This window comes from Poromitra crassiceps, assembly GCF_964638095.1.
Source record: "Poromitra crassiceps genome assembly, chromosome: 1".
Classification (NCBI taxonomy): domain Eukaryota; kingdom Metazoa; phylum Chordata; class Actinopteri; order Beryciformes; family Melamphaidae; genus Poromitra; species Poromitra crassiceps.
Window position 1 is genome coordinate 116,542,581 of NC_139623.1, and position 14,438 is coordinate 116,557,018.

At 45.0% G+C, this 14,438-nt stretch overlaps 1 protein-coding gene across 1 annotated transcript in view; it reads left to right on the top strand.

Annotated features, from left to right (window-relative positions):
* Nucleotides 1-14,438, top strand: part of nt5c3a (5'-nucleotidase, cytosolic IIIA) — an 81,568-nt gene that overhangs the window by 47,003 nt on the left and 20,127 nt on the right. The window contains exon 2 of the mRNA XM_083636206.1: nt 11,510-11,608. Coding sequence (XP_083492332.1) covers nt 11,510-11,608 — 99 coding nt within the window. The remainder of the gene's footprint in view (nt 1-11,509; nt 11,609-14,438) is intronic.

The window sequence follows — 14,438 nt, forward strand, 5'->3', positions numbered from 1 at the left end:
AAAAAGAAAAAGAAAGTAAATTACTTTACATCCTTTATCGTCAAGGGGGGGGGCGTCAAGCAAGCGAAGGAGTAGCGGGTAATGTGCCAGGCTGACGACGGACGGCCGGGATGATGACGATCGGGTAGATTGCTAGATGGCCGGCGCTGCGGTGAGGGTCGGCGGGCGGGCAGGGACGCGAGTCAGGCCAGTGAAGGACACCAGAGGAGGAGAGAGAGAAGGGGGGAGAGCCAGTACGGAGGAATCTGCGCAGAGGTGGGACTAGATTTTGCAGCTAATAATGTCCTGCCTATACTGCTGGGACAACTGACACTATACTACAAAATCAAGTCTAGATTTATACTGATACTGCTGGCTTGAGACAGTCAGCAGTTCAGGACTAAGTTTATTCAGCAGCTTTTAGATATTCTGTCCATGCTACTAGGACGGCTAATACTATACTGCTAATTCAGGTCTAAGCCTACGTGTAGACTGATACTGCTGGCTAGAGACAGCCCGCTAAGCAGTTCAGGACTACGTTTATTCAGCAGCTATTAGATATTCCGTCCATGCTACTGGGACAACTAATACTATTCTGTTAATTCAAGTTTAAGTCTAAGTTTAGACTGATACTGCTGGCTTGAGACAGCCCGCTCAGCAGTTCAGGACTAAGTTTATTCAGCAGATATTAGATATTCTGTCTAAGCTAGGTTGACTGATGCTATATTACTAAATCAGGTCTAAGTCCAAGTTTATACTGATATTGCTGGCTTGAGACAGCCCGCTCAGCAATTCAGGATTAAATAGACTCAACAGCTAATAAATGTTTCCAGAGAATGGCACCATCAAACACAACCATATGATTAGGAAAATAAATGGGTTTTGAGTCTAGTTTTGAAGATTTCAATAGAACCGGCTTCCCAAACTGCCAGTGGAAGCTGGTTCCAAAGATGTGGAGCACGGTAAGAAAATGCTCTGCTACCTGCTGATTTTTTCTTAATTTTAGGGATGGTAAGATAATTACCGTCCTGTGAGCGGAGAGTACGCGTGGGAACATAAGGAATGATTGGCTCAGATAAATACGGGGTGCGAGCCCGTGTAAAGATTTATAGGTTACCAGAAGCACCTTAAAGTCCGATCTGGCCTGAATTGGGAGCCAGTGGAGGGAGATTAAGACCAGAGTTATATCATCAAACTTCCTAGTTCTGGTTAGAATTCTAGCAGCAGTGTTTTGCACGAGTTGTAATTTATTTGTGCTACAAAGTGGAAGGCTAGAGAATAAGACATTACAGTAGTCGAGTCTAGATGAAACAAAGGCGTGTATTAAGGTTTCGGCATCCGTTGCATTTAGCAAGGGATGGATCTTTAAGATATTGCGAAGATGAAAGAAAGCTATTTTAGTGACTCTGCAGTGGTCACTAGTCTTTCCTGGTTGTCACGTAGTCTATTCCTATGAGTCACTGGCTAAGCCAGGCTAACTTATAAAGAAAAAAACATCGCATGGATGCAACTGGGACGTATCCTCAGTGATGTACCCTGGGGCCATAGGATGTTTCGGGTCTCGCAACATCATACACCCTCGCCCAGGTGACCCAGCCGGGGCTGGCCAAGCCCCAATTTACGTCCCAGTAGCTACCCACGGTCAGCCCTCTAGGAAGGGTCGAAGGTGGTCACGTGGTCAGGGCCACTCAATCCGCTGCTCCGGAACTACTCTGCCGGGACCGGGGGGGAGAAGGGCTCTGGTACGTAGAGGGACCGGGCTCTGTGGGTTGCCACCTGGCCGGGCTCCTCCCTCGTCTCACCAGGTCTAGGACCTGTGCGCTGCACCAGACTCCCCCGCTCTAAACATCTCATTCCGACGTGTAGGTATCTTGGTGGATACCATGCAGTACCAGTAATTGGTGGCACTGCAGACTAGGGCTGTCACTTTTCATTCGAAATTCGAATGCAACTTCGAATGTGGGGGAGGGGTTCGTTTTCGAAATGTAATTTGAATGTTCGATTTTTTTTTTTTTTTTTTTTATGAACCAAAATTAACCAACTGCTGCTTGCTGGTAATGTTAATCCCATGTCAGAAAAAGTCTCCAGATTTGTCGCGTTAGTCTCTTCTGAGAAAGATTGTCTCCAGGGTCTGAAAAGTTGTCTCGAGTTGGATGCAGCCAAGTTTGTGAGGCAGTGTTGTGACTGTGAGCGTCCAAGCTAACACGTCGGTCTGATGCCCGGTGGCCTGCAGTGGGTTGCACCAGCTGTGCGTAAGTTGAAACGTAAGCTAGTTTGAACGTAAAGTCTCACTAAGTCCGAGTTTACGCACTACTAAAAATATTTGGGTTGCACCAAGTGAAATAGTTACAACGTAGGCATAAGTTAGAACTTAAAATTTACACCTACGTCTTACTAGGTGTAAAGTCCTCCGTAAAATAGCAGTTGGCACGGATTGCAACTTGGCACCGTGGCGCATCGTTGTTTTGCGTCTGCAACGCGCTCTCCGTGATAAATTACACCCTTTGATATTTATGACTCACGCTTTTGTTTCCCACAAGCTGCAGCACTGCATACAAATTAAAATAACCGCAACAATTTAGTGAGGCAGGATGGTGGTATAGCCTACAATACTGATGAAGAGCTCACAGATAAACGTTAACAGTAATATGAACCTAAACGAACGTTACTCAATAACTTTCTCATTTGATTAGTGTTGATGAAATATGAAAGCACTAATTTGCGGTGGGCAACATGTCCTGTTTTCACTCCACTTAAACAACCGTAAATAAACACCGTTTCCACCGTGCTTTTCACTGATTGGTCACAGATACTGTACACGTCATTGTCTGCAACACTATTTTGGTTAGTATGGACTTTAGGGTCTACTAGTTAAGATGTACCTTACGTCTCCGTGGTGCAACCAAACAAAGACACAACTTTAGTGTCAAACTAACTAGTTTGAACGTAGCAGTTAGTGTGGACTTTACACCCTAACTTAAGACAGAACTTACGTTCAGCTGGTGCAACAGGCTGCTGGACTGAAAAAAAAAAAAAAAAAAAATTAACCAAAAAACTTTGAATATATTCGAACGAATTTCGGGCAATTAAAGTTCGTTCAAATTTTATTTTGGGAAAAAGTGACAGCCCTACTGCAGACTCCACTTGCGGCTTGAATGGCCCTCCTAAAAGGCCTCTCGTGGATTGTTGGGCTTCTTCCTCACGGAAGACGCAGGCTGGGGCGCTAACCCATACTGCTCCCGGGTTCCGTCCCTGTTCCGGCTGTCAACTGACTCTCCAGTGGTCACTAGTCTTTCCTGGTTGTCACGTAGTCTATTCCTATGAGTCACTGGCTAAGCCAGGCTAACTAATAAAGAAAAAAACATTGCATGGATGCAACTGGGACGTATCCTCAGTGATGTACCCTGGGGTCATAGGATGTTTCGGGTCTCGCAACATCATACACCCTCGCCCAGGTGACCCAGCTGCGGCTGGCCAAGCCCCAACTTACGTCCCAGTAGCTACCCATGGTCAGCCCTCTAGGAAGGGTCGAAGGTGGTCACGTGGTCAGGGCCACTCAATCCGCTGCTCCGGAACTACTCTGCCGGGACCAGAGGGGGGGGGGGGAGGGCTCTGGTACGTAGAGGGACCGGGCTCTGTGGGTTGCCACCCGGCCGGGCTCCTCCCTCGTCTCACCAGGTCTAGGACCTGTGCGTATTTCAATTTCACTGCCTGTTATAGGACTGGAAAGACAAGATTAAAAAAAAAAAGGTGAAGATATGTGTATACGGTCGTAGGAAAACAGGTTCACTGGAAAAGAAGAGGAAAAACAAATACCTATACCATACCCTCCCTAACAGCAACAGTACAAAAGTAATCTTCTCACCCTGAGATACTTCCTTTTCCTTATTAACAAAAACAAAAACAAAACAAAAGTAAAACAATAATTGACATAGTCTGATCCGATCACCCATCAGAAACACAAGAAGCACAAGTACATGAGCAAATATCCATAATCTACACAGCCCACCCACACAAGAGAAAAGAAGAGAAGACAGCACAACAGACACACATCATCAGGCCCAACACATCACAGAGAAACACAAACCAGTCCTTTGGGATCTCAGGAAACTGCAAACCCTCCACCACCCTAAAAAATAATCCCCATGTTTTCAAAAATCTAGTTGACGAGCCTCTCATCGTACACCGAATTCTTTCCAATTTAATAAAATAAAGAATATCTCTGATCCATAAGGAATGAGAAGGTGGGGATTTCCATTTTAATAGAATTAGGCGCCTTGCTAAAAGCGTCGTATAGGCCACAAAGCCTGCTTGGTGTTTTGATAATGATACTGTGGGGGGAGGGACTCCGAAAAGAGCTGTTAGAGCGGTAGGCTCAAGTGTCACTCCGACACTTTCTGAGATAGTATTAAAGATTTCTGTCCAATACTTGTGCAAAGAGGGGCATAACCAAAACATATGAATGTATGTGGCAGGGGCCGAGTGACATCTGTCACAAGTAGGGTCGATGTCATCATAGATCCTAGCCAGTCGGACTTTGGTCAAATGCACCCGGTGAAGAATTTTACACTGAATTAGCCCGTGCCTCGCACAGATAGATGAAGTGTGAACAAGATGTAAGATGTGGTTTTTCACCTTTTGAGTTTGGAGTAATTACGCAGTTCTCAATATTCAGACTAAGATCAGCGAGAAGCGGAAGTTGGGTTTTTGGGCCAACAACTAGTAATTCAGTTTTGTTGGCGTTTAATCGCAAGAAATTTTGAGACATCCAATCTGTAACAGCAATTAAGCAGATTTCAAGACTTGCAAGTTGAGAGCGATCGTCTGGTCTAATTGGTATATAAATTTGAGTGTCATCAGTATAACCGGGGAAATTAATACCAAAATTTCCCCAAGAGGCAGTAAGTAAACACCAAAGAGTAAGGGACCCAGGACTGATCCCTGCGGTACACCAAACTCCACTGAGGAGAATGTGGCCATAATATTTTTATATGAGACACAATGTGTCCTATCAGACAAATATGATTTTAGCCAGGATAGGGTAGCGCCCCGGATACCTACGTAGTTAGGTAAGCGGTTTAGGAGGATGTTATGATCAACTGTATCGAAGGCTGCGCTTAAGTCTAATAGAATGAGAAGAGAGGAAGAATTAGAGTCTGATGTGAGGAGAAGGTCATTGGTTACTTTTGTAAGAGCAGTTTCAGTACTAAGGAGCGATCTAAAACCAGATTGAAGGGATCGAGAAGGTTATTACGCGAGTGGTAGTCAGTTAATCGGGTTGAGAGACTACTTTTTCAAGAACTTTAGAGAGGAAGGGGAGATTTGAGATTGGTCTAAAATTGTTGAATCAATATTTGTTTTTTTAAGTAGAGGTTTAATTACAGCAGATTTGAAGGAGCAGGGACAATGCCAGAGGAGAGAGAGCTATTGATAATGTTAAGTAAGGCGGGTCCTAATATTGGAAGAAGTTCCTTAATCAGCTTTGCAGGGAGAGGGTCGAATAGACAGGTTGTAAATTTAGATGCGCATCTAGAGAGATGGTCTCAAAATGCGCGAGTATGGTAGTCTCATCTAAGGTTCTTAGAACAGGGCTAAGAGACGGGTTAACACCCTTAGTGAGTACTAGAGAGTTGCTAATTTCATCTCTTAATACAGACAATTTTGCAGTTAAAGAAGTCAAGGAAGTCATTAGCTGTAAATGAAGAGTTTGTATTAGGGGAGGGTTTACGAGTAAGATTTGCGACCGTGTCGAATAGACATTTTTGATTATTTTTATTAGTGTTAATAAGATCTGATGGGTAGGAGGCTCTAGCAGTGGAGAGCATAAGTTTGTATTTAGTTTGTATTTCAATAGGCTATCACTCCAAGCTATACGATAGACTTCGAGCTTGGATGAGCACCATTTACATTAAAATTTTCTGCATGTCTGTTTTTGTGCGCGTGTATCGTCAGTATACCAAAGTGAGGGTTCTTTTGGGCAGTGGGTTGAAATTAAAAGATGAGTAGGGCCCAGGTAGAGCATGACAAGGCTCCGAGGCAGCTATATTAAGAGGGTCGCATGGTAAGTATGAACAAAAGGAAAAGCGCGCACATCCACTCGGAGCTGCAGGTGCAGGACAACAATGGCAGTAACAAGTATCAAAAGAAGTGAAGTCCGCACACTGCATCCACTTAACTCACAGTTGATTTGTTATGACGTTTCGGTCATGAGACCTTCATCAGAATGTCGAATGGTAAGTATCTCACAGGATGAGAGCTTATACTTTTTATCCTGCAAAAGACTTTGATTTGAGTTATAAATTGATACAATGTTTGCGGCATTTTTCTCCTCCAACGTGCATCAGTAAGGCTATTCACTTGTTTAAATGACATTATTTTAAAAGTTTGAACCATTTAGCCATTTAGTTTTGGCTGGCCTGATGCGGGGCCTGTGCAGCCATCTGAGAAGGGAGAAGGGAGGGGGAACAGAGAGCCCGCAGACGTGGAGAAACTGAACAGGTTGAGAGTGCGATCTAGAAGTTTAAAAGGCGATGCTGCTGCTGCTACCCCCTGCTGCTTTCCTGGGTAACAAAAAAAATTGTAGTGGGACTTTTGATGTTTAAAAAAAACGTATTATTCTTGGGACCTGTTTCATCCATTTGATGACTGTATACATATGACAGACTCGGTAGACTCCCGCGTAAATCGGGAGTGTTTGTATGGATCTGAAGCCAGGGCCTCAGCTACAAGACAAACTGCTAACACCTCCACCTTATTTTGCAATAATGTCCAGCACCACGTTGTTGTACATCCTCCTTTACTCAATAAATCTAGCTGTGGCGTAACTCAGCCAGGATTTCATAACAGTGGTACAGTCAGCTAATGTCTTGCTCGTGCGCGCGCAAGCAGACACAGTGCACACAAACATACATGCACACAAACCAGCTGGCCAATCATTGCGTTCTTTGCCTTGGCTCATGGACAGTAAGACGACAGGCGGCCTTTACATACTGTATTACATAACCTCACTTTCTGTCAATACATCATGTAATCCTCTCAGCTCTTTCTGCATAGACCACGCCCACACACACACACACACACACGCACGCGTACACACACACACACACACACACACACACACACACACACACACACACACACACACACACACACACACACACATCACTCAAGCAATGTCAGACTGAAGACTAAACACAACATCTCCAGCAGATCCAGTCAGACAGAGTTTGTTGTGCAGGTTAGCTAGGTGAACCCTCTCTCTCTCCCTCCCCCCCTCTGCCCGTCTCTGCCCCTCTCTCTCTCCCTCCCTCTCTCACTCTCTCTGCCTCCCCCTCCCCCGGTTGCAGGAGGTGTTTGGGTGTCGGTGTTCAGCTTGTTATGCAACACCGATGGATTCTATCCATCAGCTGTTTCATGACCCTGAAAACCCCCCCGCCCCCGACAGGAGTCTGTCTGTGTGTGTGTGTGTGTGTGTGTGTGTGTGTGTGTGTGTGTGTGTGTGTGATCTAAATATGGGAACAGTGTGTACAAATAAGCTGTAGGCACCGTTGCCAAAAGATTGCAGTGAGCTGATGAGCTCCCAGTTACTACATAGTGCGAGTGTCTGTGTGTATTTTCAGGACATCCAGTCTTCTACCCCCACCAAGCCACCCCCCCGCATCCCAAAACACACACACACACACACACACACACACACACACACACACACACACACACTCATCTGGCTTGACCTCTGGTAACTGTAATATGAGCTTCCACCTCCTCCCTCCCGAGTCCCTCCCTACACTAAACTCTTCCTCCACATACCAAGGCTCCAGCTCCAGATAACCCCCAGGCACAGGAACCATGAGGCTCTGACACTTCAGAGAGAGTTGTACCCCTCTTCCATGCACATGTGCTGGCTTGGCTCAGCGCGGCTGGGATTTGCATTTCCATTACAACAGGGCTACCCACTTGAAGGTGTGTCTGTAAGCGAGGCTTGACGACCACCACCCCCTACACCTACACCACCACCACCACCACCACCACCCCCCAGGTCCAGGCTCGTGGCTGATGAGGCCGCTGGTCACTGTATCTGGGCCACCCCCCACATCCCCCTCCCTCCCTCACTCCCAACATCCCTCCCAACTAAGCAACCCCCTACATCCCCCCTACATCCCCCCTACACCAGTGATACTCAACGCAAGTAGGCGGTAGTAGGTGTTACCGGTGTTACACGGTGGTGAGTCATACACCGATTACATAACGTGCCCATGGGTAACACCGTTAACTCCGCCCGCTCGTGCCAGTTCCAGCATGCGCTCAGCTGCGCTGGTGTATATTACAAGCGCTTCCTCCTATCCAGGCTGTCTGAGTTCATCATATCTCTCTGGTCAGACAGACCAGCAAGTAACGTTAGTTGTACATGTTGTGAACACAATCCCCCCTCATACACATGTAGGTAAGACCCTTATCTAAGCTTGTGTAATACACACAGGCTTAGATATGCTTAGATAGGCTCTTGCCACTGCCATCTCTGGAAATGTGGTTTTAACAGAGCTAAATGTCTGCTAGCATTGATGCTAACTATAGTTAGCATTGATGACTTAGCTGTGATAAAAGCACATGCTACTCAACTCAGCTATCGTCATTGCCTGGCTTACTGCTGCTTGCCTGGCTTACTGCTTCCATGGCCAGAAAAAAATCCCCAGGTTTGTTGCTAACGACGATAGTCTCTTTTCTCTAGGAGGGGAGTCTGAAAGGTGTCCCCAGTCAGTGCGTAACGTTACGTTATGTGAGGCTGAGCCAGTGTTGTTGTGAGCAGCAGCAGGGAGGGACGGGGCTGACTCTGACTCTGAGGAGAAAGGAATTTATAGGCAGACAAACGTAACCACTCCAAACCATTCTCTGTGGTTAACCTGACATCCCTACTGTACCACGCTTGTATCGGTGACTATCTTGACGGTTGTGTCGGACTGAGAGTAGTTCAATAAAAAATCCAGACCGTGACGACTGCTGAGGACTCAGAGCTCTGGAGCGTTTTTCTTTTTTTTACGGTGTCACCGGTGTTGTCACATGTTTATTACCCGGTGGGAAAATGTCCACACCGTGGCGTCCCTAACACACATTGTCAGCAGAATTCAGCAACATTTCATTCTCATTATTATGCCCCAAACCCCTCAACCCTCTGAACAACCAACCGATCACAAAGTCTCAGGCCTCACGCCCTGAGACAAGTGCAAACTCTGTCACACTGCATGGCTTGGCACAGCTCGGCCTGTTTGAACTGCTAATGGGAAGGCAAATCAATGTGGCATGGTCACTCATACTGTGCCTGCCAACATTAGGCTGTGAAAAAGAGGGAGACTTTCTGGGGTATCAGTAAAAGCACCCCCCCCCCCCCCCCAATCAGATCTGTTAGGTCCGTCGAAGCTCCATCATCAGGGATGTGAGCCATTGTTCTGCCGATTTATGCTGCCTTGTCGAGAAATGCTCGTGCTACTCCATGTTGAGGTGAGAGGTCAAAGGACCCCTTTGAAAATGGCCATGCCAGTTTTTCCCTCGCTAAAATGTACCCTAACTTTGGAGCGTTATGTGGCCCCCTTCCTGACAAGCTAACATGACATGGTTGGTACCAACGGATACCTTGGTCTTCTGAGCCCGCTCCAGCCATTTGATTGAAATCAGGAGATGAACAGGACAAATGACCATAGCAGGGGAAAGGGTTACAAATAGGGAGACTCCCACGGAAATTGTTGGCAGGTTGTAAGCATGGCTTGGCTTGGCCCGGCCAAAAGTGCCAATGGAAAACTGGTACTGGAGGTTTTCAGGTATCTGCCAATTTAGCATCCATTGAGTTCATGATATGATGATTAGGGGTGGGACAAAATATCGATACTCACGGTATCGCGATATTTCCACTTGCGATACGTTATCGATACACTGGCACCAAGTATCGATATGTTTATTTAACACGTTCACTGCCAATGACGTGTTAATACGTCAAAAAAAATCCAACGGTTGACTGCCAATGACGTGTTAATACGTCAAAAAAATGATTTATTTTTTTTGACCGTGGGATGTGCATCTAACCCTTTTACATCTCTTATATAAATATTGGAGCCACCGAACGTGTACAACCCATTCCACCGACCCACTAAGTGGCGACAGTGCTCTCCCAGACTAGAAAAAGCAGAGCCAAAACTGCAGGGGAACGCGCGATGAAACCATTCTCATACTGTAGAATGGATTGGCGAAAACGCTTTCGCTTTCACGCTGATTGCTGGCGGTGAGGGATTGCAAATTTGCATAATAGATTACGGGTGGAACACACTTTGAAACACGCAGCATAAATAAGACCAGAATCGCAAAAGCTTCATCAAAGCTCTCAACCGAAACTCCAAGAAACGAGCGAGCCCATCCAGACTTGCACAGCGGCCGTCAGCAGACAGGAGCAGCAGCAAAGCAGTGAGCCTGGTGACGCGAGGTTACAGCAGCAACAGAAACGAGCTTGTGACACGCCCGCTGCAGCCAAGAAGAACACACACGGAGGGAGGAGTTTCCTGCTGTTATGGAGGAAATTACTGTTCAAAACTATTGTTTAGATGTCTGACGTCTTACTGATGCCAAAAATGAATGGTTAAAGTGACTGTTCTATCGAATTTCACAAAAAGCCATTTATCTCAGAATAAATTTTCAGACGCTGAAACCATGCTGTATTCAAGTGCTAATGCCTACATAACTACTAACTCTACAAACTAACTCTTTTAGACAGAGAAAGCACACATTCTATTAGTTCTTTTTAGATATTTTGTGTTCACAAAATCTTAGCAGAAAAGAATCCTCAGGTCTTGAAAGATGAGCCAGAATCCTCAAAAAACCCCTCTGGCAGAAGCTACCTACAGTAAAAAAAAAAACAGCTGGCAGTGAATGTGTTAAAAAATAATAATAATAATAATAAACAGGCTAAAATATTATGCTGTGTGTGGTAGTTGAAACATAGTTTCAAGTTGACGTTTATTTATGTTTGTAGTTGAAACAAAAACATAAATACTGTAGGCTACATGAATGGAAATGTTTGCTCATTAATATCTACTTTTAGAAATTATATAGGTAGGTAGGTTATATAGGTTTTCTTGTTTTAATAATAATAATAAAAAGACTTAATGTGTAACTTTTCCTCCGTGGTATCGAAAATGTTATGAGTGAGTGAGTGAACTCTGAGAGAGTTCATGTCAATTCTGCTAATAAATACATAATACCTGCTTCTTGCCTTTTAGGGGTATTTTTTTCTCTTCAATTACACAGGTATCGTGATGTATCGTCTTCCAATATATCGATTATCGCAGAATCACTGTATCGTGATAATATCGTTATCGAGGGCCAAGTATCGTGACCATATCGTATCGTGAGCTACTCAGCGATTCCCACCCCTAATGATGATGGTGGAATAGCTTTTACTCCCTGTTTCATGGTGGTACAACTTGCCCATGTCTAGATAGAGGAAAGTATTCCCATGATCTCCAGTCACTCCCTCTCCCTCTGCCTGCAGATGCCTCAGTTTGAGAAGACCACGGTCCACATGAGGGACCCAGAGAGGGTGGAGCAGATCATTTGTGGCCTCATCAAGGGAGGTGCTTCCAAACTACAGGTAGACCACTGTGTGTGTGTGTGTGTGTGTGTGTGTGTGTGTGTGTGTGTGTGTGTGTGTGTGTGTGTGTGTGTGTGTGTGTGTGTGTGTGTGTCAGTACTTGTGGTGAAACAGTGCCTCCTGATGTTATTGTTAATAATTTTTGGGATAATAGAGTAGAGTATACTGAGATGATTTTGGCCAAGATAATTGTTCCTATCAGCACAGGCCTAATCATTCAGTCCAGCTCTCCAGTCTCTTAACTCATTCACCGCCAGTTTAGGACTGCCAATATTTAGCACAGGCCAAAGATTTTCATAATTGTTGGTCATCTTTCAAGACCCACAGTAAATTATCTATTTGCACCAGAGTGATTTGCAATACCTCAAAATGAAGATGTACGTCTCTGGGTTCACCAGGGAAAAAAAGTGAGCTTTTAGCATGTTCTGTACTCTACTTATAGCCATTTATATACACCCTGTTTTCCCCCAAAATGTCTCTCTGAGAAAAGAAATTGCAGAAAATGGCATTTATGTATTTATGCACACAATCTCATGCAGAACTCGCTCTCAATTCTTTTATTTTGAACTGTATTGACATCAGACATGTAAATATTATTCGTTAGGACACAAATGACAAAAAAAAAATATATATATATATATATATACACATGAAGTGCTTTTTTTTTACATTCAACAATACAGTTTACTCGGTGTGAGTGAGTGTGCAGACAGACAGACAGACAGACAGACAGACAGACAGACAGACAGACACACCGACAGACAGACAGACAGACAGACAGACACACACACACACACACACACACACACACACCCACACACACACACGATCCCCCTTTTAGATTTCTAACCCCACATATGATAAGCAATAACCACGCCCTGTGGCGCTGGGATTGGCCAGGAGCAACACTGGAGGGCACGCAGCCCAGCGATTACATGAACCAACTGAATAGCTCTTGAGAAAGGACAGTGGGCTGCTCTGACTCCCGCTTCTGCCTTGTGCCTTGCTGTTGTGTGTTTATTTTGCACCCTTCCTCGTCCATGTCTCCCTGTCATATCCCCTGCTATCTGATCGTTCCCGTTTTCCCCTCGGCTATTCAACACGTCCTCACCGCCCTCGCAAACTGATCGATCATTTCCTCATTCCTCCGATGATCAAACACATCTCTTGATTACTTTCTCCCGGCTGGCACAGAGGAAGGCGACTCCAGCTCGTGCAGCGCGCCGAGGCGCGTTTCAATGGCGTTTCTCCTGTCTGCACAAGGAAGCGTTACCAGTTTTCTGCTTTTCCTCCTGCTCAATTTCAAAACAACAGCTGCGGTATGTGTTTGTTCACGTGTTGTCTTAGATGATAGGGACCTGATACCATGTGACAGGCTGGGGAAGTGTTTAAACTACGCCCTGCAGTAATAAAAACAAAAACACGTCAAACACGTCATTGGCGGGGAGGGCTATTTCTGATAACACGTCAAAGACGTCATTGGCGGTGAATGAGTTAACAGTTATGTATAGTCTAAGTCTACTGTCCACAGTTGACCATCAAGTCTTGTGTGTCCCCTTTAAATTCAGCGTGAGCTTCTCTGGCTCTTCTGCCATAATAATAGAGGACTGCAGGGACCACGTAGTTTTGTAGGCCAGTGCACTTCCACTTCCCTCATCTCAAAGTCATGATTATGATATTATTATGGTTTCGGGTTGTCCCTCCGTCCGTACATCTGTCTGATGTTCGTTAACACGATATCTGAGGAGCGCCTTGACGGAATTACATCAAATTTGCCCAAACATCGACTTGGTCCCAAGGATGAACTGATTCGATTTTGGTTGTCAAAGATCAAAGTTCAAGGTCACTGTGACCTCACGAACGCCATTTCCAAGCTCATTAAGGTGACATCTCAGGAACGTCTTGACTGAATTTCTTCTAATTTGCCTCAAACGTCCACTTGGACTCGAGGATGAACTGATTTGATTTTGGTGGTCAAAGGTCAAAGTTCAAGGTCACTGTGACCTCACCACCGCTCGTTTCATGCTCGTTAACGCAGTATCTCAGGAATTTCATCAAATTTGCCTCAAACGTCAACTACTCAAGGATGAACTGATTCAATTTTGGTGGACAAAGGTCAAGGTCACTGTGACCTCATGAACGCCATTTTCAAGCTGGTTAACGCGATGTCTCAGGAACGCCTTGACGGAATTTCTTAGAATTTGCCTCAAACATCCACTTTTACTCAAGGATGAACTGATTAGATTTTAGTGGTCAAGGTTCAAGGTCACTGTGACCTCATGAACGCCATTTTCTAGCTCGTTAATCCGATATCTCAGGAACGCCTTGACGGGATTTCGGCACATTTGGCTCAAACATCCACTTGGTCTCAAGGATGAACTGATTACATTTTGGTGGTCAAGGTCACTGTGACCTCAAGAACGCTATTTTCAAGCTTGGTAATGCCTTCACGGAATTTCTTCACATTTGGCTCAAACATCAAAGTCTGGACAGACATGGATGTCGACTGCTCACTTATTGGCGGAGGCGTATATCCGAGGTGCAGTCGTTCTAGTTGTATGGGGATTTGGGTTAAATTGAAGCGTAAATTCGATTTTTACCATTTTCAGAAAATGCTTCAAGTCATAAAAGTGGTCCTTATTTGTGAACATTATCTTGCTGAACATGACGTTCGCTGTTTCATAAACTTGTGTTAGCCACAGGTAATTAAGTGAGGTAATTAATTAATGGTGATGGCCCGGCACGGTGCAGCGAGCTTGAGAAACGAGAGCGAGAGATAAAGAAAGAAAGAAATAAAAAAAAGTTCAACTTGGCATATAGGCTACGCTTG